Here is a 24,215-nt window from a genome sequence, read left to right as displayed (position 1 = left end):
GATATCCTGAAGAGTATTTTCCAACTTGGATTCATTCTCTTCGTCACATTCAGGTACACCTATCACACGTAAATTAGGTCTTTTCACATAGTCCCATATTTCCTGGAGACTTTGCTCATTCCTTTTTATCCTTTTTTCTCCAATCTTGTCTTCTCGTTTCATTTCACTGAGCTGGTCCTCGACTTCTGATATCCTTTCTTCTGCTTGATCAATTCAACTGTTTAAACTTGTGCATACTTCGCGAAGTTCTCGTGTTGTGTTTTTCAGCTCCATCAATTCACTTATATAGCATTTCGTCAAACCTTTTTTCAATGTTCCTCCACTGGGAATCTCTTGGTCCGTGAGCAACAAAAATTCGTCTGAAAGTGTGGCGTCCTCTCGTTCTCTGCGCTTTCACTGGGAGCTACGATCCCGAGCTACTAGTGATCAGCCATCTTGGATCTCTCTCCCCAGATTTCTAATAGGTTATAGTTTATGGTTACAACCTGTTCATTTTTTTGGCATCTATATTGAGAAAATTCAGATGATGAGGACTTATCTGAAAATTCATAGTAAGTAATTTTGCTTATATGATCCACTTTACCATGGTCATCAGTCTAGAATTTACCTTTCAGTATTCACTTTCTGATTTGTCTAATAATTGTGAAACTTCTTCCTCCATCAATTTTCTTCTCTTTGCCATTATGAACAAAATATTTAAAAGTCTGAATTTACATACTGTTCAATAAAAGCTAAAAAGAGACCATAAAGATGGTGTCTACAGTCTCCTTTGATATTACGTAAAAGATGGCATAATCCTTTGGGCAATGCAATATGAAAACTGTTAGGTTAATGCAATGACAGACCAAGGCCCACAAGCCAAATCGGTCCCACAACCTTTCTGGGAGCTAAGAATGGTTTTCAAATATTTAAAGGGTTGTTTAAAAAGAATAATATGCCACAGAGATCATATGTAGCCCACAATGCCTACAATATTTTCTAACTCACCCTTCTAAAAGTTTGTCAACTTCTACTCTAGCAAATTCCAACATTTTTTTTTAATTTTAGCCCACTTTTTGTAAGTATAGTTTTGATGAGTACCGATAAAATAATTTCCTGGATTAAATAACAAAATGCTTCAAGATATAGGAAAAACAAGACCTGTAATATTCCCAAATGTTTCTTAGATTTACAAAAAGGTCCATGTGGTAACTGCAAGATAAAATGAGTTTTATTCTATTAAAAAACATATAAATAAATGTTCTCTCTATTCTTTTTTTTTCCCCTCTCTGTTCTTTAGAAGACCTCTACAAAAGAACAAAACTCATGAAGTACCAATCCTTCTAATGGATAAAAATGCTCAAAAGAGAAATTCAAAAACTAAAAGTAAGTCCACCGGTTGAGATGTTTTTAAGTGTGCATAGCAGCAAAGACATGCAGACTAAGGAAAAAAGTTATAGCAGTCCAGGTGTGATGGCTCATGCCTGTAATCCCAGCACTTTGGGAGGCCAAGGCAGGTGGATCACAAGGTCAGGAGTTCAAGACCAGCCTGGCCAACATGGTGAAACCCCGTCTCTACTAATCAAACCATAGCTTAACAACAAAATAAAATTCTAGACTACCAAGTAAAACAAATAGGCAAAAAAGTGGGTAGACTATATCCTCCAGATCTCTGTTTCTGAAAGTTTTTTTTTTTTAACTCATCACCTTTTCCTTTTAAATAAACATAAAAATTTCATCTTCTTTTCCCATCTTAACTCATGTAAAAATAAGAATGTATCTGTTTATCACTTTACTTGGCTAACAGGAAAGGAATGGAGGAAAAGAAAAGGTAACTAAACATTTAATACTTTTGGAACCCATCAACATTTCATAATCTATTATGAGGTAAGATTAAGTAAAAATGGCAGAAGACAGCAGTTACAAGTATGTGAGTTATCTGTGTGCGCGCACACACACACACACATAAAACCATGGAAATAAATGTGCGGCCGGGGTGCAGTGGCTCACACCTGTAATCCCAGCACTTTGGGAGGCCAAGGCGGGTGGATTACTCAAAGCCAGGAGTTCGAGACCCGCCTGGCCAACACGGTGAAACCCTGTCTCTACTAAAAATACAAAATATTAGCCGGACGTGGTGGTGCATGCCTGTAGTCTCAGCTACTCAGAAAGCTGAAACACAAGAATCACTTGAATTCAGGAGGCAGAAGTTGTAATGAGCCAAGATCGCACCATTGCACTCCACCCTGAGACAGAGTGAGACTCCATCTCAATCAGTCATTCAGTCAATCAGTGTGAATGTTTTCTCCTTAAATTTACTTTAGGAAAGGAACATACCTACTACGCTTAGAACAGTGAACTAAAAATCTGATATCTAATTCCCTGCTGTATTTTAGGAACACTCAAAACTTTCTAGATTTTAAGAGTCCTAAAAGTAAAATTAAGGAATCAATTAAATTATTTTAGGGCTTTTCATTCTAATATTTCATGGCTTTCTATTATACTTGGCAGGGATGTGCTCTTACTAGTCTTTCATATAGTAACAAGGATACTGTACCTTTACTAAGACTCTAAAAACTGTCATGACAATCATGATCCATTACCCACTCAGGATCCTTCCTCTAGGCCTCCTATACCATTTGTTTTAAAGGCCATTTTAATACAAGAACTTAGTTCCACTTCTTGGAGTTTCTTCTACAGAAATACAGTACTAGAAACTATGTACAAAGATATATGTAAGTATATTTACTGTAGCACTATTAGTAAAACAATTAAAAAATGGTAACCCAGATTTCCATTAATAGGGAATTGAAGTACGGTATTGCCATATAACATATAACATATACCTGTTTGAAATAAGTAGATCTATGCATACTCATTAAAAGTTAGAAGATTCTCTGAGCAAAAAAATTAACTTCTCTGAAATTCAGCATCTTGAAAACCAGAGGCAACACCAAACTCTTAAGGTTAGCGTGAAAGATAAATATATAATATATATGAAAACCTAGCACAGTGCATTGCACATAGCAGATGTTAAATGTATGCTACCCTTTCATTCATTCTTCAATCATTATAAAACCTTCCTAATTGAATTTGCTCCCTCTAGTCTTAATAAGATTCCCCAAGCTATTCCAGAAAATTATTTTCCCAAAACATAATTTTGTTTTGTTTCATTTTGGTTTTAGAGATGAGATCTCACTATGTTGGCGCATGCTAGTCTCAAACTCCTGGGCTCAAGCAATCGTCCCACCTCAGCCTGCCAAGTAGTTAGGACTACAGGCACAGACCACCATGCTCAGCTCTAAAACACCATTTTAAGATCATTCTCTTGCTCAAACACTTGCTTACAAGAAAAAATGTAAACCCCACATAGCATGACCATTCATACAAAGTTCCAGTTTACCTTTAAAACCTTACCTTTCACTCCACCCAAAAAGGAACCTATCATGCCACCCTTAAAAGTCTCCTCCTCACTGTCACTTGAAGATGCACTGCATATTACTACTTTTATGACTTTAATCATCTCCAAATGTGATTCCCATCCTCCCACTTCCATCCCATCCAAATCTTACTCATAGTTCAAGTTCATGCTCCAGTCTAATCTTCCAAAGAGACATTCTCATTTATCTCAGCTCACTATTCTGCTCCTCTGAACAATGTCTTGTTGTGATATATAATATTCACAGACACATGCAGATGCTGAAAGTAGGCATCAAGTAGATGTTCAATAATTACCTGATGAATGAGAACACAGCAGTCTTAACTACATAAACAGATAGTTTTTTCTTCTGTAATTTACTTAACAGAAATGCCTAAAGTAACTGCCCAAGCTTTCACAATGTAAATGGATAATTTAAAAATCATAATATAACAAAAGATCTTATGGCTCATATATTACAGTACTTGCAGGTTCCCACTTACTTTTTTATTTTGAGACAGAGTCTCCCTCTGTCACCCAGGCTGGAGTGCAGTGGCAAGATCTTGGCTCACTGCAACCTCCGCCACCCAGGTTCAAGTGATTTTCCTGCCCCAACCTGGAGTAGCTGGGATTACAACCACGCACCACCATGCCCAGCTAATTTTTGTATTTTTAGTAGAGACAGATTTCGCCATGTTGGCCAGGCTTATCTTGAACTCCTGACCTCAAGTGATCTGCCTGCCTCAGCCTCCCAAAGTGCTGGGATTACAGGCGTGAGCCACCGTGCCTGGCCCCAAATTTCTTAACCTGAAATTTGTTTCACCTGAGTAACTCTCTACCCTCCAGCTCCCATAAAATTCTGCTAGACTTGTTACTTAATACATTCTCAGTTCAATTAAGTGCCTCAAGTTACTTCAGCAAGCCTCTCCCTAACCCTGATGTGCTAGTTAGCTAGGTTTTCCCAATATAATCAAACTTAAACCCACAAGCATGAAAGAGCACCTGAAAAGCTGAAAAATATAAACCTATTACAAGTTCATCTATTCTTATGTTTTAATGATATACCATTTCCTATTATGAATACTAGGTCTAATGTTTTATATATAAATTAAGAATTTTGATAGTTTAAATATTCAAAACACTTTCAAACAACTAGTAAAGAACCACCCAAAACATTTTAATAGCATTTTATCATTTGTTTTATGTTGATATGCACCATCTCTAAATATATTAAGTTGCTTCATTTTTCTCTAATAAAGCATGGTGCTTTACCATCACAAATACTGCCTTGAAAATTTGTTTTCAAGAATAAAACTATGAATAGTCTTGTTATCATGGAAATTATGAGAAACCATTTATTTTTTAAAAAGCCAGTAGGCCAGACATGTTGGAATGCATCTGTGGTCCTACCTACTTGGGAAGCTGAGGTGGGAGTACTGCTTGGGCCCAGGAGTTCTAGGTTGTAGTGCACTATGTTGGTCAGGTGTCCACACTAAGTTCGGTAGCAATATGGTGACCTCCTGGGAATGAGAGACCATCAGGTTGCCTAAGAAGGAGTCAAACAGCCCAGGTCGGAATGGAGCAGGTTCAAAACTTCATGCTGATCAATAGTGGGATCGTATCTGTGAACAGCCACTGCACTCCAGCCTGGGCAACAGAGTCCTCGTCTATTAAAAAATAAATATAAAAATAAAATAAAAAGCAGACAATAGAGAACTAGTATTATCAGAATGAAAATAAATCCATTTTCCCATACCAGATCAAGTATTACTCTGGGATTGGGTTTTAGACTGTTTAACTCTACAACAGAAAACATACGTCACTGGGAAACTATTAAAGTTTCAGATACAGTAATTGGATTAACACATTTTTTTCTCCAGATTGGATGAAGTAATACAATAAAGAAATGTCTGGGTTCTTATGATCCTAAAGTGCTTCCCCAATCTTTTAGGTGTCACAAGAGAAAAGACAGTCAAATACAGTACAAAAAGGACAGAACACTTCTCACTGTTCCCTAAGCATGTCCTATAGGGAATATAGAGTTGATCGTAAACAAAAAAGAAATATTGTGCCCCATTCCAAACTCAAAACGTTGTCAAAGGTGTGGCAAGAATGGGGTAAGGTGGAGGCAATTAAATTGACAATTTAATTGGTATGTCTCCAAAAACAACCAATGTGTCCTGGTCTAGTGGCTGGTAACTAATATTCACCTTAATCAATGCAATGTACTTTGGGTACAAAATAAGCTTGCTTCTACTCCTGTATTGCTTATGATTATTATATAAATGGGTGTAAGAATCCATTTAATCTTTCATGTTTTCCAACTGTTAGATATCGTGTTTGTCAAAAAAGTATCTATTTCCATTTATTTCTTTTCCTTTAAGATCAATATGTAAATATTCATATATTTATATTTTACTTTTTTCTTGAAGACAGGTCTCGCTCTGTTCCCCAGGCTGGAGTGCAGTGGTATGATTGCAGATAACCACAAACTCTGCCTCCTGGGCTCAAGCAATCCTCCTGAGGCCTCAGTCTTCCAAGTAGCTGAAACCAGAGGCGTGAACCTCCACAACCAGCAAATTTTTGAATTTTTTGTAGAGATGAGGTTTTGCTATGTTGCCCAGGCTAGTCTTGAACTCCTGAGCTCAAGTGATCCACCTGCCCTAGCCTCCCTAAGTGCCAGGATTATAGCATGAGCCACTGTGCCTAACCTATATTTTACTTTAAAATAAGCAGTCGAAAGCTCGCAAGTGAGTATCAAGTAAACATGTTTGATGATGGATACCAAAAAATATGTTCACGATTTTGTCTTTTCGACAAATGTTGGAACCACTAAAATATCCATTTGTCAAAAAAAATAATTTTGAGAGATACCTTGCAATAAATATAAAATTCAAATCGGATCCCAGTTATAAACGTAAAATCTCAAACTATAAAACCTCTAGGAGAAAATCTTCGCAACCTTGGGTTAGGCAAAGATTTTTTACATCAAAAGCAACCCAGAAAAGAACAAACTAAAAAATTAGACTTCATCAAAAGTTAAAAATTCTCTACAAAAATCACTGTTACAGGGGATGGGAAAAAACAAAAACAAAATCACTGTTAGAGAAAAGACCAGCCAAAGACTGGGAAAAAAATATTTTCAAATCACGTATCTGATAAAGAACTTACATCAAGAATATATATACATGTACACACACACACACACAAAGAACTCTCAAAACAACTTTAAGAAAACAACTCAATTAAAAACATGTAAACGATTTGGATATTAACCAAAAAAGATACATAAATAGCAAATAAGAACATTAAAAAATGCTTAGGCATGGTGGCTGATACCTGTAATCCCAAGACTCTACAAGGCTGAGGTGGGCAGATCACTTGAGGTAAGAAGTTCAAGACCAGCATGGCCAGCATGGTAAAACTGTCTCTACAAAAAATACAAAAATAAGTCTCTACTAAAAAAATATAAAAATCAGCTGGGCGTGGCAGTGCTCGCCTGTACTCCCAGCTACTCAGGAGGCTGAGGCAGGAGAATTGCTTGAACCCGGGAGATGGAGGTTGCAGTGAGCTGGGACGGTGCCACTGCACTCCAGCCTGGGCGACAGAGTGAGACTCGGTCTCAAAAACAAAAAAAATGCTCAATATCACTGGTCATTAGAAAAATGCAAATTAAATCCAAAATGGGATACTACCACACACCTATTAGATGGTTGAAACTGACCATACCAAGTGTTGGTGAGAACATGGAGGAACTGGAACTATCATACCCTGTTGGTTGAAATGTAAAACAAGGCCAAGTGTGGAGGCTCACATCTGTAATCCCAGCACTTTGGGAAGCCAAGGCAGATGGATCACCTGAGGTTAGGAGTTCCAGACAGCCTGGCCAACATAGTGAAACCCCACCTCTACGAAAAATATAAAGCTGGGCATGGTGGCACATGCCTGTAATCCCAGTTACTCGAGAGGATGAGGCAGGAGAATCACTTGAATCCAAGAGGCGGAGGTTGCAGTGAGCCAAGATCGTGCCACTGCACTCCAGCCTGGGAGACAGAGTGAGACTCGGTCTCAAAAAGGAAAAAAAAAAGAAAGAAATGTAAAACAAAACAACCATGTTGGAACGTAGTCTGGCAATTTCTTAAAAGGTGGTAAAACATTCTGTGTGGCTGAGAGAAGTGAGAAAAAAATAAAAATAAAATAATTTAAAAAAAAAAGTAAAACATTCAGTTACCATATGATGCAGGCATTCTACTCCTAGGTGTCATCCCAAGAGAAATGAAAGCATAGGTCCATACAAAGATTTGCAGACAACTGTTCACAGCAGTTTTATTTTTATGAGCCCAAAACTAGTAGCAACCCAAATGTCCATCAGCAGGCAAATGGCTAAAAAAATTGTGGCATATCCACACAATAGAATACAACCCAGCAATAAAAAAGAAATGAACACCACATAAAAATAAAAAAAAATGTGTTGGGTGTGTGGCTCAAGCCCGTAATCCTAGCACTTTGGTAGGCCAAAGCAGACGGATAACGAGGTCAGGAGTTTGAGATCAGCCTGGCCAACATGGTGAAACACCATCTCTACTAAAATAACAAAAATCAGCCGGGCGTGGTGGTCCGCACCTGTAATCCCAGCTACTCAGGAGGCTGAGGCAGAATCACTTGAACCTGGGAGGCAAAGGCTCCAGTGACTGAGATGGCACCATTGTACTCCAGCCTGGGCAACAGAGTGAGACTCCGTCTCAAAAAAAAAAAAAAGTGAAAAAAATGAACACCACAATAGAATAAAAAGGATAGATACAACATGAATGACTCTAAAAATAACTATTCTGAGTAAAAGAAGCCAGACCAAAAAAAGAATACATACTATATAACTTCATCATTATAAAACACTAGAAAATGCAAACTATTTTACAGTGACATAAAATAGATCAGTAGTTGCTTACAGTGGAGAAAAGGTGGTGGAAATAGGTACATTCATTGATTGTGGTGAGTTTCACAAGTGTAAATATATCAAAATTTGTCAAACTGTATACTTCAAATATGTGCAATTAACTGTGTGTCAATTATACATCAATAAAGCCACTATAATCTGTTAATAAAAAATAAATTTTCTTTTTTTTTTTTTTTGAGAGTTTCATGGTTGTCACCCAGGCTGGAGCGTGATGGCGCAATCTCAGCTCAGTGCAACCTCGACCTGCCAGATTCTGATTCTCCTGCCTCGGCCTCCCAAGTAGCTGCGATTACAGGTGCCTATTATCACGCCCAGCTAATTTTTAGACTTTTAGTAGAGATGGGGTTTCACCACGTTGGCCAGACTGGTCTCAAACTCCTGACCTCAAGTGATTTATCTGCCTCGTTGGTCTCCCAAAGTGCTGAGATTACAGGTGTGAGCCACAATACCTGGCCATCTTTATAAGATTTCTTAAGAAAGGATAAAAGCCTGCTTAAAAAGGAAACTGAAAAATTAAAATTGGTTCCAATGTATTCTGATGGTATATCAATAGTTAGAATACATCACATATAAATCAAATAAATACATATATCCATCATTTCATAATTCTTTTAAAAAATTGTTTTAAGTACCTTTGAAGGATGCTAGGGAATCAACTCATTTTTGAATGTTAACACATACAAAGAATGAAGCATTTATCCTGCCTTTCCTATGACAATGCCATCCCTGGGTAACAAAACAGTAGATATGCAAGTTTCTCTTTACAGACTTTACAGATAATAAATAAAATGACAAAATTAGAACACTATCATTTTGAACCCTTACTGAATAAATTACACATAAATAGCTGCTAAATTTCATACAAAAACGTATCCATATATGTACTTCCTGGTGGAAAAATATACCACCGCCTATAAGAACCCTGCCGAAACTTTAAAAACTAAAATCTGATTAAACCTTTAAAGTCTAAGTAGCTTCTTGGAAATGGGGAAGAGAGAATACATTATGCTTGTATAAAAGATACTTGAGAGATCAACCAATTGCCATGTAAGGATTTTACATGGATGTTGATTGAAAGTATTTAAAAATTTATATAAACATAAAACTTTCGAGACCACTGACAATTTGAACACTGATTACAGATATTCAATTTGATGTTAAAAAATTATTTTGAGGCTCGCTGCAGTAACTCAGGCCTGTAATCCTAGCACTTCGGGAGACTGAGGCAGGTGGATTGCCTGAGCCCAGGAGTTTGAGACCAGCCTGGGCAGCATGGCAAAACCCCGCTCTACAGAAAAAAAATACACAAATTAGCCAGGTGTGGTCATGTGTGCTTTTGGTCCCAGCTCCTCAGGAGGCTGAGGTGGGAGGATCACCTGAGTCCAGGAGCTCGAGGTTGCAGTGAGCTGAAATCTTGCCATTGCACTCTGGCCTGGGCAACAGAATGAGACTTGTCTCAAAAAAAAAAAAGAAAAATTCTCTTTAGGCCAGGCACAGTGGCTCATGTCTATAATCCAGCACTTTTGGAAGGCCAAGGCAGGAGGATCACTTGAGGCCAGGAATTTGAGACCAGCCTGGGCAATATGGCAAGATCTATCTCTACAAAAAATAAATTAGTCAGGGTGGTGGTGCCAACCTGTAGTCCTAGCTACTCAGGAGGCTAAGGCAGGAGGATCACTTGAGCCCAGGAGTTTGAAGCTATAGTGAGCTATAATCTGGACACTGTACTCTAGCCTGGAAAACAGAGTAAGACCCTTTCTTTAAAACAAATAAAATAAATTATCTTTAGATGTAATAATGGTATTATAGTTTTTTTAACTATCTTTTAAATACATATTAAAATACTTAGAGATTACATGTTGTAATTGTAGAATCTGCTTTCAAATAATATGAAAAGGGAGAAGTAAATGGACATCTAAATAAAATAACAGTATCCATGAGGTGGTCATTTCTGAAGCTGGATGATGAGTAGAATGGGGTTCAATATTCCACTTAGGTCTGCTTTTCTATATGCTTGAATTTTCTATTAATAAAAAATTTGTTAAATACCTTCAATTTATTTTGTAACTATTTTAGGTACATAGATAAAAATTCTAAATAAATAAAATTGACAAAGGCCAATTTCCTCTCTCATACTGTCTTTGGCCACTATTGGTATGAAGGTTATATTGACTTCAAAATTTATTAAACTGAGTAACTTTGGCTCTTTTTCCATTCTCTGAAAACTATATAAAATATGAACAACTTGTTTCTTAAAGGTATAGCAGAACTTTGTAAAACCATGTGGGCCTGATGGCTACATGTGGAAAGAAGAGGTATATTTTTAATTACCGATTTTAATTTTACGGATATTACATCTATTCAGGATTTCAATCTATTCTTGAAATAAATTATTTCAGTTTTGTTTGGTATATTCTTCTAGAAAATAGTCAATTTTGTCTGTTCCTATGTCATTTCAAATATACTGGCATAAAACTTCATAAATTTTATTTAAAGCTCTATTAAACTTGTAGTTATTGCTCTTCACATTTTTAATAACATTTGTGCCTTCTTTTTCCTTGATTCATCGGGTGTTTTTTTTTTCCCCGTCACCCAGGCTGGAGTACAGTGGCGTGATCTTGGCTCACTGCAACCTCTGCCTCCCAGGCTCAAGCGATTCTCCTGCCTCTGCCTCTAGAGTGCTGGGATAACAGGCGTGTGCCACCACACCTGGCTAATTTTTCCCACTATTAGTAGAGATGATGTCTCACCATATTGGCCAGGCTGGTCTCAAACTCTTGACCTCAGGTGATCCACCCTCCTCGGCCTCCCAAAGTGCTGGGATTACAGGCATGAGCCTCCATGCCCAGCCCTTGATTCATCTTTTTAGAGGCTCATCTTTTTATCAGTCTTTTCAAACACCAGATTTTGGATTCATTAAGGCTCTCTATTGTTTCTTTGTTTTCTATCATTAATTTCTACTTTTAGCATTATCATCTTCTTCTTTCTTTGGAATGCTTATGTTAAATACTTAGATTATTCACTTCAACCTCACTTTTCTTTTTTGTTGTTTTTTGTTTGTTTTTGAAATGAAGTTTCGCTCTGTCGCCCAGGCTGGAGTGCAGTGGTACAATCTCCGCTCACTGCAACCTCCTAGAAATACTTAAATCTTCTTAGGAAATTATCTCATTCCTGGTGCATGAATCTTTTTATCCTTGATGATACTTCAGTCTTAGTCTAATTTTTCTTAAAATTCACTTATGCCAGCTTTTAGTTTCTTGTGTTAGAATGTTTCAGATTCATTACTCATAAACCACAATATGATTATTATTTACTGCCTTTAAATAAAAAAAAAAAATCTCATTCTGGAATCTCTGTTTTCTCTGGTAAGTTTAATCTGTTTACATTTATTTTGATATTGATAAAGCTGAAATTATTTCCAATGACCTTTATTGTTTTTACTATACTGTGTTTCTTCTTTGCTTTCCCCCTTTCAATTTTTAAAATTTTTATTATCTTTTTCAAAATGCTGTGTCCCCCAGGCAGTGGTGCGCAATCTGCCTGGCGGTGCAGTGGTGCAGTTGGCTCACTGCAACCCCCATCTCCTGGGTTCAAGCGATTCTTCTGCCTCAGACTCTTGAGTAGCTGGGATTACAGGTGCCCGCCACTATGCCCAGCTAATTTTTGTATTTTTAGTGGAGACAGGGTTTCACCATGTTGGCCAGGCTGGTCACGAACTGACCTTAAAGTGATCTCATTTCGGGCTCCCAAAGTGCTGGGATTAGAGGTGTGAGCCACTGTGCCCAGCCTTCTCTTCTTTTTCCTCTTTTCCTACATGCTAGTGGACTGTTTTCTCTACTGCCTTTCCTCCACTTATTCTGATGGTATGGAAGGTACACTTTTTTATTTTTATTTTTTAAATGGAGACAGTCTTGCTGTGTTGCCCAAGCTGGCCTTGGACTCCTGGGCTCAAGCAGTCCTCTCACCTTGATCTCCTGAGTGCTGGGACTACTGGCACATGCCACCACACCCAGCTTAGTTTAATTTAATTTTTAAGAGGATTACTTGTAATTAGAATCAATATTATTACTCTCTTTTTGAAGAGCCGGACCTCAAAAAACTGTAACTCAGATTACCACCCCTCCTTACATGTTTTTTTTTCCAGAACAGTAATTAATTCTCATATGTTATGCTGTTTTATACAATCAAGTTGTCCAGATTTGTCTATAGGTAAAACAATTTCTGTGCTAACTTTGTGTCTTGCGTCCGTTTCTTCATTCTGGGTTCAACTTCCTCTTATAAAGTACAACTACCTCCAGTAAGGAATTCTTTCAGTAATGGTCTGTGGGTGGTAAACTCTTCATCTCCAACTGAAAATATATTTCTTCACTTTAGAATGACAGTTTTCAAAATTATTTTATTTTTCCTTGGCACTTCAGTGGTATTATTCTATTGGGTTTTGGCTCCTATTAATGCTTTTGGTAAGTCTGCTAAACTAACTGCTATTCAGCTATAAATGACTTTTCTCTCTCTGGCTGCTTTATTACTTTCTCTTTATATTCAATGTTCAGTAATTTCACTAGAATGAACTGAAGTATCTATTTATATTTTTTCTACTTGTAGATACATTGTCTATTTCTAGGCACAACCAAAGAGAAGAATAAAAAATAATGTAAGAGTGACTACCATCTTAATTATCCCAAAGATTGTTCAGAACAAATCCATGGATGCCCTAGAGCAGTTTTCAAACTTTAGCTTGCAACACAAACATTTGGGAACTTATTACAGTACAGACTTCTAGATTCCACACCCAATTTCTGAGTCACTAGGTCTGGGGTCTTGCCAGCAAACTGCATTTCTAATAGGTTCCCAGATGATGTTGATAATACAGATCAGGAAAGAGCTCATGCTTTAAGAACCATAGCCTTAGGGATTTATGATAATTATCTCATGAAACCCCCACAGAGAAGGACCATGGGACTTAACCTGCTTCTTAAATCTAGAGATTAGTATTTATCATCCATTCTAAACAATTTTTAGCTTTAAATATTGCTCTCTCCCATTTCTTTGTTTTGTCTTGTTTTGCTCTCTCCCATCTCCCCTCCCCTCCCCGCCCAGTCCTTTCCTTTCTTTCCTTCTTTCTTTCTTTTTTGAGACGGTGTATCGCTCTGTCACTCAGGCTGGAATGCAGTGGCATGATCTCGGCTCACTGCAATCTCTGCCTCCCAGGTTCAAGCCATTTTCATGCCTCAACCTCCAGAGCAGCTGAGACTACAGGCACATGCTACTATGCCTGACTAATTTTTTTGTATTTTACTATAGAGGGGTTCCCACCATATTGCCCCATGCCAGTCTCGAACTCCTAAAGCTCAGGCAATCCACCACCTCAACCCCCCAAAGTGTTAGGATTGCAGGCGTGAGCCACCGCACCCAGCCTCCCATTTCTCCTTGTAGAATACCAACTATATAACAGTAACAGCTACCTCCTCTGTGAGGAGATAGAACTGTCCCAGTTCATTCTTCACCCAGGCGTCAGAGCAAAATAAAATCTGATATCATTCCTCTACCCAAAATTGTTCACTGGCTTCTCTACACCTACAAGAGCACTTGCTCTGGGGGAGGGATACATGAATGGGCTTCAGAGGATGCAAATATTCGAGTATTTCAATTATGGTACACCTATTTTCTAGAATACTGTCAAATAGGTCTGTGACCTAAGCATGTCAAAAACTCTTTACCTATTACATTCCCAATGAGTCAGTGTGCTACATAAATCTTTTCATAATCCATGCCCACCTTTCTCACATACACCCTGCCTTATGTCACTCTGAGCACATCATGCTTTCAAACTTTCACCTTATGCCCCTCTTACCTCCACGTAGAATGCCCAATAGATCTCTCATAGGCCTGGCAAAGTTTTACTTGTATGCCTAAGAGCTCCAATATCACCTCCCCAGGAAACCTTCCCCAACCCACTTTAGAGTTAATTGCTACCTTTTCTATTATCCCTCAGCACTTTATACAAATATCGACTATTATTTTTCATCCTTCCAATTACTGGTCTACAGAAATGTCTTCCTCTAGAGTTATCTCAGGCAAGAACTTCATCATTAAATCGTTACCTTTAAATCTCCATTAACAGATACCCAAATGTTTGGTATATCTATAAACACATTACCTACATGGTACCTAAATATAATTTTTCCTTGGACTCCATAAACAGTTTCTAGGAGAATATATATTTATATTTTAAGAATTTTCATGTCTGTAATCCCAGCACTTTGGGAGGCCAAGGCGGGTGGATCACCTAAGGTAGGTAGTTCGAGACCAGCCTGGCCAACAGCATGGTGGGAACCCCGTCTCTACTAAAAATACAAAAAATTAGCCAGGCGTGGTGGTGGGTGCCTACAATCCCAGCTTCTCAGAAGCCTGAGGCAGAAGAATCACTTGAACCCAGGAAGCAGGAGTTGCAGTGAGCCAAGATTGTGCCATTGCACTCAGCCTGGGCAACTAGAGCGAAAACCCCATCTCAAAAATAAATTAATTAAAAAGTTTTTTTAAAAAAGAAGTTTCAGGTCTTCATCTAGATTTTCAGGCAAGCCTGAATCTTGAATCTGATTCAAGAACAGAATCAGATTCAAGATTCAGATTGGTGTAAATGGCACCTAATCTAGTTCCATTCTCACATTTCTTCACAAAATGCCTCAAAGTGTCAAAGCAAAGAATTAATGGCTCTGTAATGTCAACAGAACCTAAAGAAGAACATTGGAGGGGTGATCAAATCTAGTTCAAAAATCTAAACAAAAGAAAATAAGTACTTCTATTCTAGTTGCTATATAAGTCTGCCTTGTTTTAGGTTTATCATCTCACTTAACACATGGATATGCATATTATAAATTATGAGAAGATCCCTCTCATTATTTGCTAAAATGCTCACATGCTACAAAAAAATTTTTTTTATAAAGGTTTATACTACAACAAAGAGTTGTTCTCTCTAGGGGCAGAGGGCAGGAGTGAGGAGCCAAGGAAGTCTTTCACTATTTTTCAAATGTCCCTGTATTGTCTTTTTAAAAACTAATGTTTTGTATTACTTTAACAACCAGAAAAACACAATGGAAAGGGGAAAAAGCCATATTCTATGTTAGGCTACTTAAGAAAAAAGTTTGATTAATTATAAAACTACTTTAATATATTATTCTTACCAGATTTAAGACCTGAAATTTTGAAGATGGCACTTGGCTTCCCATTCGTGACAAATCCTAGGAGTTGCCATACTGGCATTCCATTTGAATCAGGATAAGAAAAGTAGACAGATCCTCCCATTCCCTCAGGAAAAGGGATTGTTCCCAGCATAAAAACCACAACATGGTTGATACTTTCATAATCAGGTAAGTCAAAAACAAATTTATCCTCTGCCACTTGCTGTGCAGCTGTTTGCACCTAGAAAAATAAGAAACTTGTCTTAGTTCAATAGTTTTATGAGTTTCTGTAACTCTTAACAGTATTGCTTATAAGCTATGTTACCAGCATAATCCATTACAGTCTTTTTACCAAATATAATGTTAACTTGATAGTCTTAATTATGAAACTGTCAAATATGCCAGAAAAGGTTAATTTTAATAGAGAAAAAATACCTATTTGGTTTTAAAATCATAATTTACTAAATGCAATCTTTTAAAAGTATAACTCAGGCCGAGCGCAGTAGCTCAGGCCTGTAATCCCAGCACTTTGGGAAGCCGAGGTGGGCAGATGACCTAAGGTCAGGAGTTCAAGACCAGCCTGGCCAACATGGCAAAACCCTGTCTCTCATAAAAATACAAAAATTAGCCAGGTGTGGTGGCTTAAGCCTATATTATACTCAGGAGGCTGAGGCAGGAGAATCTCTTGAACCTAACAAGCAGATGTTGCAATGAGTGGAAGTTGCGCCATTGTACTCAAGCCTAGGCAACAAGAGTGAAATTCTGTCTCAAATAAAATAAAAATAAATTATTTCAGAGGTGTCCTGAAAGGATTTTACTTACATAAAAAATAACTATAGCTTCATAATGTTGTAAAAATGAAAGGTTATTCAAAACACATCACCTAAGCTCTCACCCTCCAGTTTAAAGATAAAGGGGCCAGGCATAATGGCTCACGCCTGTAATCCAAGCACTTTTGAGAAGCTGAGGCGGGCGGATCACCTGAGGTCAGGAGTTCAAGACCAGCCTGGCCAAAATGGTGAAACCCCATCTCTACTAAAAATATAAAAATTAGCTGGGCGTGGTGGCACATGCCTGTAAACCCAGCTACTCAGGAGGCTGAGGCAGAGAACTGCTTGAACCTGGGTAGCAGAGGTTGCAGTAAGTCAAGATAGCATCACTGCACTCCAGCCTGGGCAACAGAGCGAGACTCCGTCTCAAAAAAATAAATTAATAAACAAATATATACATACATACATAAAAGAATCTCAGGTAATTAAAACAGGTAAGCAATCCAGAAGTAATTAGTCAGTCCTCCTTATTCATAAATCCTGTATCTGAATTCGGCTACTCACTAAAACTAACTTCTAATCCCAAATCAATGCTTGCTGCGTTTCTGCAGCCATGCATGGACATACTCATGAACAGCAGCAGAAAACGTGTAGTCCAGGCACAGTGGCTCATGCCTGTAATCGCAGCACTCTGGGAGGCAGAAGCGGTTGGCTCACCTGAGGTCAGGAGTTCAAGATCAGCCTGGTCAGCATGGCAAAACACTGTCTCTACTAAAAATACAAAAATTAGCTGGGCATCGGGGCACACGCCTGTAGTCCCAGCTACTCGGGAGGCTGAGGCATGAGGATCGCTTGAACCCGGAGGTGGAGGTTGCAATGAGCCGAGATCACACCATTGCACTCCAGCCTGGACAAGAGTGAGACTCCGTCTCAAAAAAAAAAAAAAGTGAGTTGTGCAGCTCACACACTGGCAGCTAAAATGGAACATGCCATCTTGTTTCAGGCCTCATCATGTGAAAGTGTCCTTTTCACAGTGTCTATTTAAAGCATCTTTGTGATTTTTGCTGGTGATCGTGCTGTTTAAAATGACCAAGTGCTGCCTAGTCTTCCTAACTGCAAGAAGGCTATGACATGCCTTACAGAGAAAATATGTGTGTTAAGTAAGTTTTCCCTCTAAAATATCCTTCTACTCACACAAAGAAACTTAAGAAAAATATACTGCTATGTAATTGTAACTATCTATTAGTTATAAAGTAGTCTCAACTGTCTGCCCTAAATTAAGTCCCAATATACAAAGGCTGAGTGTTCCTAAAGTCAAATCCCGATTTCCTCTTCAGAAGTATTCTGACCCATTTTAAAATCCTCTAGCTTTAGTATAAAGAATAAAACGAAGAACATAAACTAAATGGCCTGCATTAGTATTAAATTCAATTTCACCAGTCTCTGGCATGCATATAAACTAAAAAACATGGGAAACTGTTATTTATGAGTCTTGAAATAACCACCAGGCAAAATAAATATTTCTTAAGTGTCAACTTTGTATAGGTCTACTGAATGTTCTGCAAATGTGTATCTTGACACTCTAATTTTTGATGTTAAGAAAAGATATATCTCTTTAAGAAAAAAATAAGTTTAGATAGGTGGATTTTTCTTATAACAGAGTAATATAGTTAAGTTTTGAGATGCCACTAAGTCTTTTTGCCCTTTGATTAATGTGTCCTAATACTCCATAATTAAAGGACCAAGTATCCCCAATACATACAGACAGGTATTTCCGTAACTACATTTCCTTTCAAATTAGTTGACAACATAAGAGATACATGGATTCCGCATAGGCTTTTTATTCTTTAAAAAACACAATTTTAATGTCATTCATTAATAACACTCACTGGTCTGAGTCACAATCATTCCAGGTTTGTCCTTTTTCCCTATTAAGAGGAGGGGCAAAATTATCTCACCAGGATTAGGAATTACCACCATCACCACAAGGGTCTCCCAGTTATTCAAGAGACAAACTTTCTGAGGCTAGTCATCTCCAATTTATCTTTGTGGTTTCTTAGAACTGTGTATGTACAGAATACAATATATTATCAAAACTTGATGGGGAAAAAAGACAATTCAGCAAAGGGGCAGCAACATTTAACAAAGCCAGGAGAAAAAAGAAGGAAAAATAATTCTAGGGGAAAGGAGTCAGGCCTGAAAATTGATGTCTATGTGGTTTCTAAGGAAACAAACAAGATTGACCTTCCAGATTATTCCTAAACAATTCCAGATGCTGATCTCATTTAATCTAACAATTTGGCAAGGTAGGTTATCTATTTTGACCAAAAAGGAAACACACTACTGGCATCCTTCTCTGGTTATCTCAGATACGGCTCACACGTTAAGTTTCAGCCACCTTCCAATTAAATTAAGCGTATTTTTTACTGGGGTTCTTCCAAAGGGACCCAGCAGATATACGTTGCCTGAGCATCTTAATCTTTGAAAAAGAGTTTGCTATAGACCAGATTCAATCCCAAGTTCACCTCTACCTCACGTTAATAAGGGAGGTATTTATACTGGCGATTGAGCTTAGTTCCACAATTTCAAAATGTCAAAGACCATCTCACGAGTTAAGAGGATTAAGTTCAAAGTGCCAAATAAGCGCCACACATAAGGCTGAATAACTGACCAAAGGCGTGCATTGCACTTAGCCCAGTACTTGGTATAAAACGCACACTTAATAAATGCCAACTAATACTGGTGACTACTGTTCGAAAGAAGCTGGACAGAATTGGGCAAAGGACAGCATCCAGCTTCCCACGCTCCATCCTCACATACCCAGCCAAAATACAGCAAGTGGGCTTCCCCGCACCCCTAGCGCCTGCGCACCCTCCCCGCAGCAGGGCTTCGCCCTCGGTATCCTGACCCCTTCCTGGTAACACCCGGTCCCATCCTCACCAGCCTCCCCGCCACCAAGCAGCCAAACATGGCGGCGGCGGCGGCAGCGGCAGCTCCGTTCAGCCGGCAGTGACCTGCAGCCGGCGACAAGGAGTTCTGGGGCTACTGCCCTAGTCGAGACTAAAAACCTTCCAGAATTTGCGGGAGGGTGTCTGCCCCTTCACTACATGGTGACTGGGCCAGCGGCAGAAACGCCTTCTGCCCCGGCGACCTCTGACCTTCTCTTCCTAAGCAGCACGCCGCTCAGACAATGAGTACTTCCGGGGTTTACACTCGGTTTTCCCACTAAGGAAGAAAGGCCGGTCAGCCCCAGTACAAGACTACAAGTCCCAGAGGGCCGTGCGCCGGTTTCCGGGAAGGGAAGCCCGGAGGCTTTGCAGGCGGGGATCAGTAGTCCGGGTGTTCTATATCAACACAATCTGTACAGTCTGGATCCCTCATTTTCATGTACAATGGAAGAGATGCTTGTAACGTTTCTGTAACATCTGAGAGATTAACAGTGCGCTTTTACAATAATCACATCGTTAGATCTTTACAAAAACCCTATGAGGTTAGTATTTTAATCTAAATTTTATAGGTTCGTAGTGACCAGCCTCAAATCTTTACACAGCAGTAAATGTTGGAGGCTGAATTCAATTCCTAATCCAAATCCGGGTTTCTTTCTGCTACACAGTATTTCAGAAGTGCTAATCTTTAACCAATGGTTTTGTACTTGTCTACTATTTATAGTAGTTCTTTCCAGCTCCACTTAGTTCTCCCACTCATTTGCTGTACAATTGTGGACAAGTTGTATGATGTCTTCGTGCTTCAGTGTCCCTCCTTTGCAAAAGACAAATAATGTGCCTATCTCCTAGGGCTACTGTGAGGATTAAATGAGCTGATATGTATAAAACACTTAGAATAGTGCCTGGCCATGCTTAATTAGTGGGAGTTTTATTGTAAATATGTCTATTTTTTTTCTATATGCATTTGCAGAAAAGGTTTATAGGAAATACAAAACAGCCAAAAAAAAAAAAAAAACTGTCATCAAGTACTGATTACCACCAACATTTATTCTCCCTTTCACAGCTCCAATTCCTTTGCTTCTTGAATAGGATGGTAAAGGGTCTCTGTCCAACTTGAAATATCTGAGGTCAGCCACCAGCCATAAAACAGGTCTGTCTTCCCAGTCCTCAGTTTATATATAGGGTATCAGAGTTTGGAACAGTCCTCTGGCCTCTACTGTGGATCCCTAAACTGATTACCTATCTTATCACCAATACTCCCTTGAGATAGCTGAGCCAAAGATGAAGAGGTAGGAAAGGATCTACCAACGTCTCTAACTTGCTACCTAAAAAATCCTAGAACCTTCAGAATAAAAAGGCCGTTCATATAAAGACCACTTCATAAATTAAGGCATCCACACTACCTGGGTTCAGAGCCCATCTCTTCCATTTATTAGTTACATAATCTTAGGCAAGTTAACCTAATGCTCCCATACCTCCTTTTCCCTATCTTTAAAATGACATAATAATAATATCTACCTCATAAAGTTGTTATGAGGGTTCTTACATGTAAAGTATCCAATAGTGGCCAGAATGTAGGTTACTCAATAAATATTAATATTTAGCATTATTGCCTTTCCTAATTTCCATGTCTTCTTTACACTCACCTTGTACACTAGCCATACTCTTGATTTCTCTGAGCAACTCCTAGTTTTAAATTTGTATGTGCTTATGCAACTTGTTTTATCTCCCAGTAATATTCACTTGGTTATTTCTTACACATCCTCTCAGTTTTCTTCAGTAATCTTTCTATGACACACCTGATAGTCATTTCTTCTCCTACCCAGCAATCTTATTTAATGGATTGAGAACTAGCTAGCTTAGAAATTGTTTTTATAAACTACAGTTGCTATTTATTAATTGTCTCAATCTCTGTTATGTGAGATTTGAGATTTTTCTTCATTTTGCTGGTGAACTGTCTTAATTATGGATTGTACAAAAAGTTAGAGGCAGTGAATATAGCATCATATCTCTAGAGTAGTCAGTATTCCATCTACCAAACTATATTATTTGTACATATAGTAGTTCTTTGTAACTTCTGTGGGCAGAACTAGATACAGTGTGTGGAAGTGAAGAAAAAATATTTCAGGGAAAAAATCTTGTCCAATAATCAGAGCTCTCTGAAATAAGAATAAACAGTCATGGAATAGAGTGAATGCTCCTCTTCACATTGATATTTTAGCCAATGCTGAAATCCACTTACATTGTTGAAGAGACTTACGGAAAATTGGGGAAATAGGCCGAAAACCTCAGAGGTACTTCTCCCCTCTCAAACTATATGATTCTATGGAGTGAGAACCAAGTATACTTTACTTGTGGCCAGGGTATCAGGGATTCTGAATCCTGGATTCAGCTCTTCATTACTTAACCTAATGATGAGATCATTTATTTTATCATTTTGACCACTAGGTTTCCTCCAATTCTAGAATTAAATTCTGACTTGAAGAGAGCAAAAAATATTTTTTCTCTTCTCTGGAAACTATTTCTTTACAAAACAAGAATGACAAGAAATCAACACACAAACTCTATCTTCCTTGAACTGGCAGATATCTGTAATTCCAAGTCACAGTAGATATTAATGGAAAGTAGGTAAAAGAAAGGCAAATGACATAGCAGAGGAGTGGAGACTCAAACTCAGGTACCTACAGAGAAAGATAAAAATCAGAGAAGCTCAGGAATTGGAGATACCAGGGGCCACAGAAGGGAAAGGTAAGGCAGTAGACAGGGAGATTGCTTAAAATCAGTGTTAAGATGTGTATATCTGTTCCTCATCCACACCTTGCAAGAGCCCACTGGTATGAAATCACTGGGAAAAAAAATTAAATCAGAGGCACCCTGGGTACTAGGAAACCATATATGTCTGCAAAGACTATTTCCAAAAAGGCAGCATTCACAGTTACCAAATGGTCACTGAAAAAATGTGGTTGTAGATTAAGGCCACTACATACAGATTAGGTCCTAAATAAGGGCACCCAGATGGAAGAGGAGCCCTTGGCTCACCAAGTCAGACATATCCTAGACTATGTCCACCCAAAGAGGTGTGGCTTTTTCTAAAGCATCCACCTGAGTGAGAATGCTTTGTACTATATCTTCCATGCAGAGATGGATTTTTTTTACATACCTCATCCATAAAGGAAGAAGGTCACTTTTTAAGAACTGATGGAAAAATCCAATATTCTTTTCATGATAACAACAGTCAACAGACTAGGAATAGAAGAGAACTTCCTCAACCTGATAAAGAACATCTACAAAAACTCCGCAGCTAAATTCATACTTAATGGTGAAAGATCAGGAACAAGACAAAGATGTCTTCTATAGCTGCTTTTACTCACATTGTGCTGGAGGTTCCAGCCAAGGCAATGAGGCAAGATAAATAAGACTGGAAATGAAAAAGTAAAACTATCTCTAGTCACAGATGACATGATGTTTTTGTTTTTGTTTGTTTGTTTTAAACAGAATCTCACTCTGTTCCCCTGGCTTATTTTTTGGTAGAGACGGGGTTCCACCATGTTGGTCTCCAACTCCTGATCTCAGGTGATCCACCCACCTCATCCTCCCAAAGTGCTAGGATTACAGGCATGAGCCACCAAGCCTGGCCAACGTGATCTCGTATACAGAAAATTTTAAGGGATCCGCTAAAAAACCGTAAGAACTAGTAAAAAATTTCAGGCCGGGCGCGGTGGCTCAAGCCTGTAATCCCAGCACTTTGGGAGGCCGAGGCGGGTGGATCACGAGGTCAAGAGATCGAGACCATCTTGGTCAACATGGTGAAACCCCGTCTCTACTAATACAAAAAAATTAGCTGGGCACGGTGGCGCGTGCCTGTAATCCCAGCTACTCAGGAGGCTGAGGCAGGAGAATTGCCTGAACCCAGGAGGCGGAGATTGCGGTGAGCCGAGATCGCGCCATTGTGCTCCAGTCTGGGTATCAAGAGCGAAACTCCGTCTCAAAAAAAAAAAAAAAAAAAAAAAAAAAATTTCAGCAAGATTGCAGGATACAGGGTCAATATACAAAAATAAATGTGTTTCTATACACCTGCAGTGAACAATCCAAAAATAAAATTAAGAAGGCAATTTCATTTAAAATTCTCATGGGTAAATTTAACAAAAGAAGTATAAAGCAGATACTCTGAAAACTACAAAAAAAATTATTGTAAAAAATTGATATGGCTTGGACATTTGTCCCCTCCAAATCTCATGCTGAAATGTGAACTTCATGGTTGGAGGTTGGCCTAGTGGGAAGTGTTTGGAGCATGGGGGCAGATTTTTCATGAATGGCTTGAGGCTATCCTTGCAGTAATGAGGTCTCACTGTATTATTTCACTGGAGAGCTGATTGTTTAAAAAAACAAAAAGAACCTGTCATCTCCCTCCCTTGCTCCTTCTCGCCATGTGATATGCCTGCTCTTCCTTCACCTTCCGTCATAATTATAAGCTTCCTGAGGCCCTTATCAGAAGCTGGACAGATATTGCTGCCATGCTGGTATAGCCTGCAGAACTGAGTCAAATAAACCTCTTTTCTTTATAAATTACCCAGCCTCAGGTACTTCTTTATAGCAATGCAAATGGAATAACACAGAAATTAAAGGACATCTAAATAAATAGGAAAATGTCCTATATTTGTGGGTCAGAAGACTTAATATTGTTTAGATGGCTGTACTCCTCAAATTGATCTACAGATTCAGTGCAATTCCCATCAGAATCCTAGGTAACTTCTTGGTAGAAATTGACAACCTGATTCTAAAACTCTTAAGCAAAGGATCCAGAATAGCCAAAACAATCTTGAAAAGAACAAACTAAGAATATCCATACTTCCTGATTTCAAAACTTGCTACAAAGAAACAGTCATCAAGACAGTATAGTATTTAAAAGGCTGGGTGGAGTGGCTCATCCCTGTAATCCTAGCACTTTGGGAGGCTGAGGCAGGCAGATCA

The 24,215-nt window shown here is 38.5% G+C and overlaps 1 protein-coding gene across 2 annotated transcripts in view; it reads right to left on the bottom strand.

The window, feature by feature from the left end:
• Positions 1-19,490, bottom strand: part of HIKESHI (heat shock protein nuclear import factor hikeshi) — a 31,098-nt gene extending 11,608 nt beyond the window's left edge. Inside the window, exons 1-2 of one of the 2 annotated variants that reach the window (XM_012469482.2) lie at positions 19,240-19,490; positions 15,533-15,770 (exon numbers count right to left, since the gene is read on the bottom strand). In XM_012469482.2, the coding sequence (XP_012324905.1) occupies positions 15,533-15,770; positions 19,240-19,269 (268 nt within the window). In that variant the 5' untranslated portion in view covers positions 19,270-19,490. Of the gene's footprint in view, positions 1-15,532; positions 15,771-18,188; positions 18,819-19,239 lie in introns of those variants that run through there. The other variant, XM_012469483.2, reaches the window with a different exon arrangement.
• Positions 19,491-24,215: the final 4,725 nt, after the last annotated feature.

This window comes from Aotus nancymaae, unplaced genomic scaffold (assembly GCF_030222135.1).
Source record: "Aotus nancymaae isolate 86718 unplaced genomic scaffold, 86718_ANA_hifiasm-v0.15.2.pri h1tg000059l, whole genome shotgun sequence".
Lineage (NCBI taxonomy): Eukaryota > Metazoa > Chordata > Mammalia > Primates > Aotidae > Aotus > Aotus nancymaae.
Note: the sequence above shows the minus strand (reverse complement) of the source record. Positions and strands in the feature narration are given on the sequence as shown.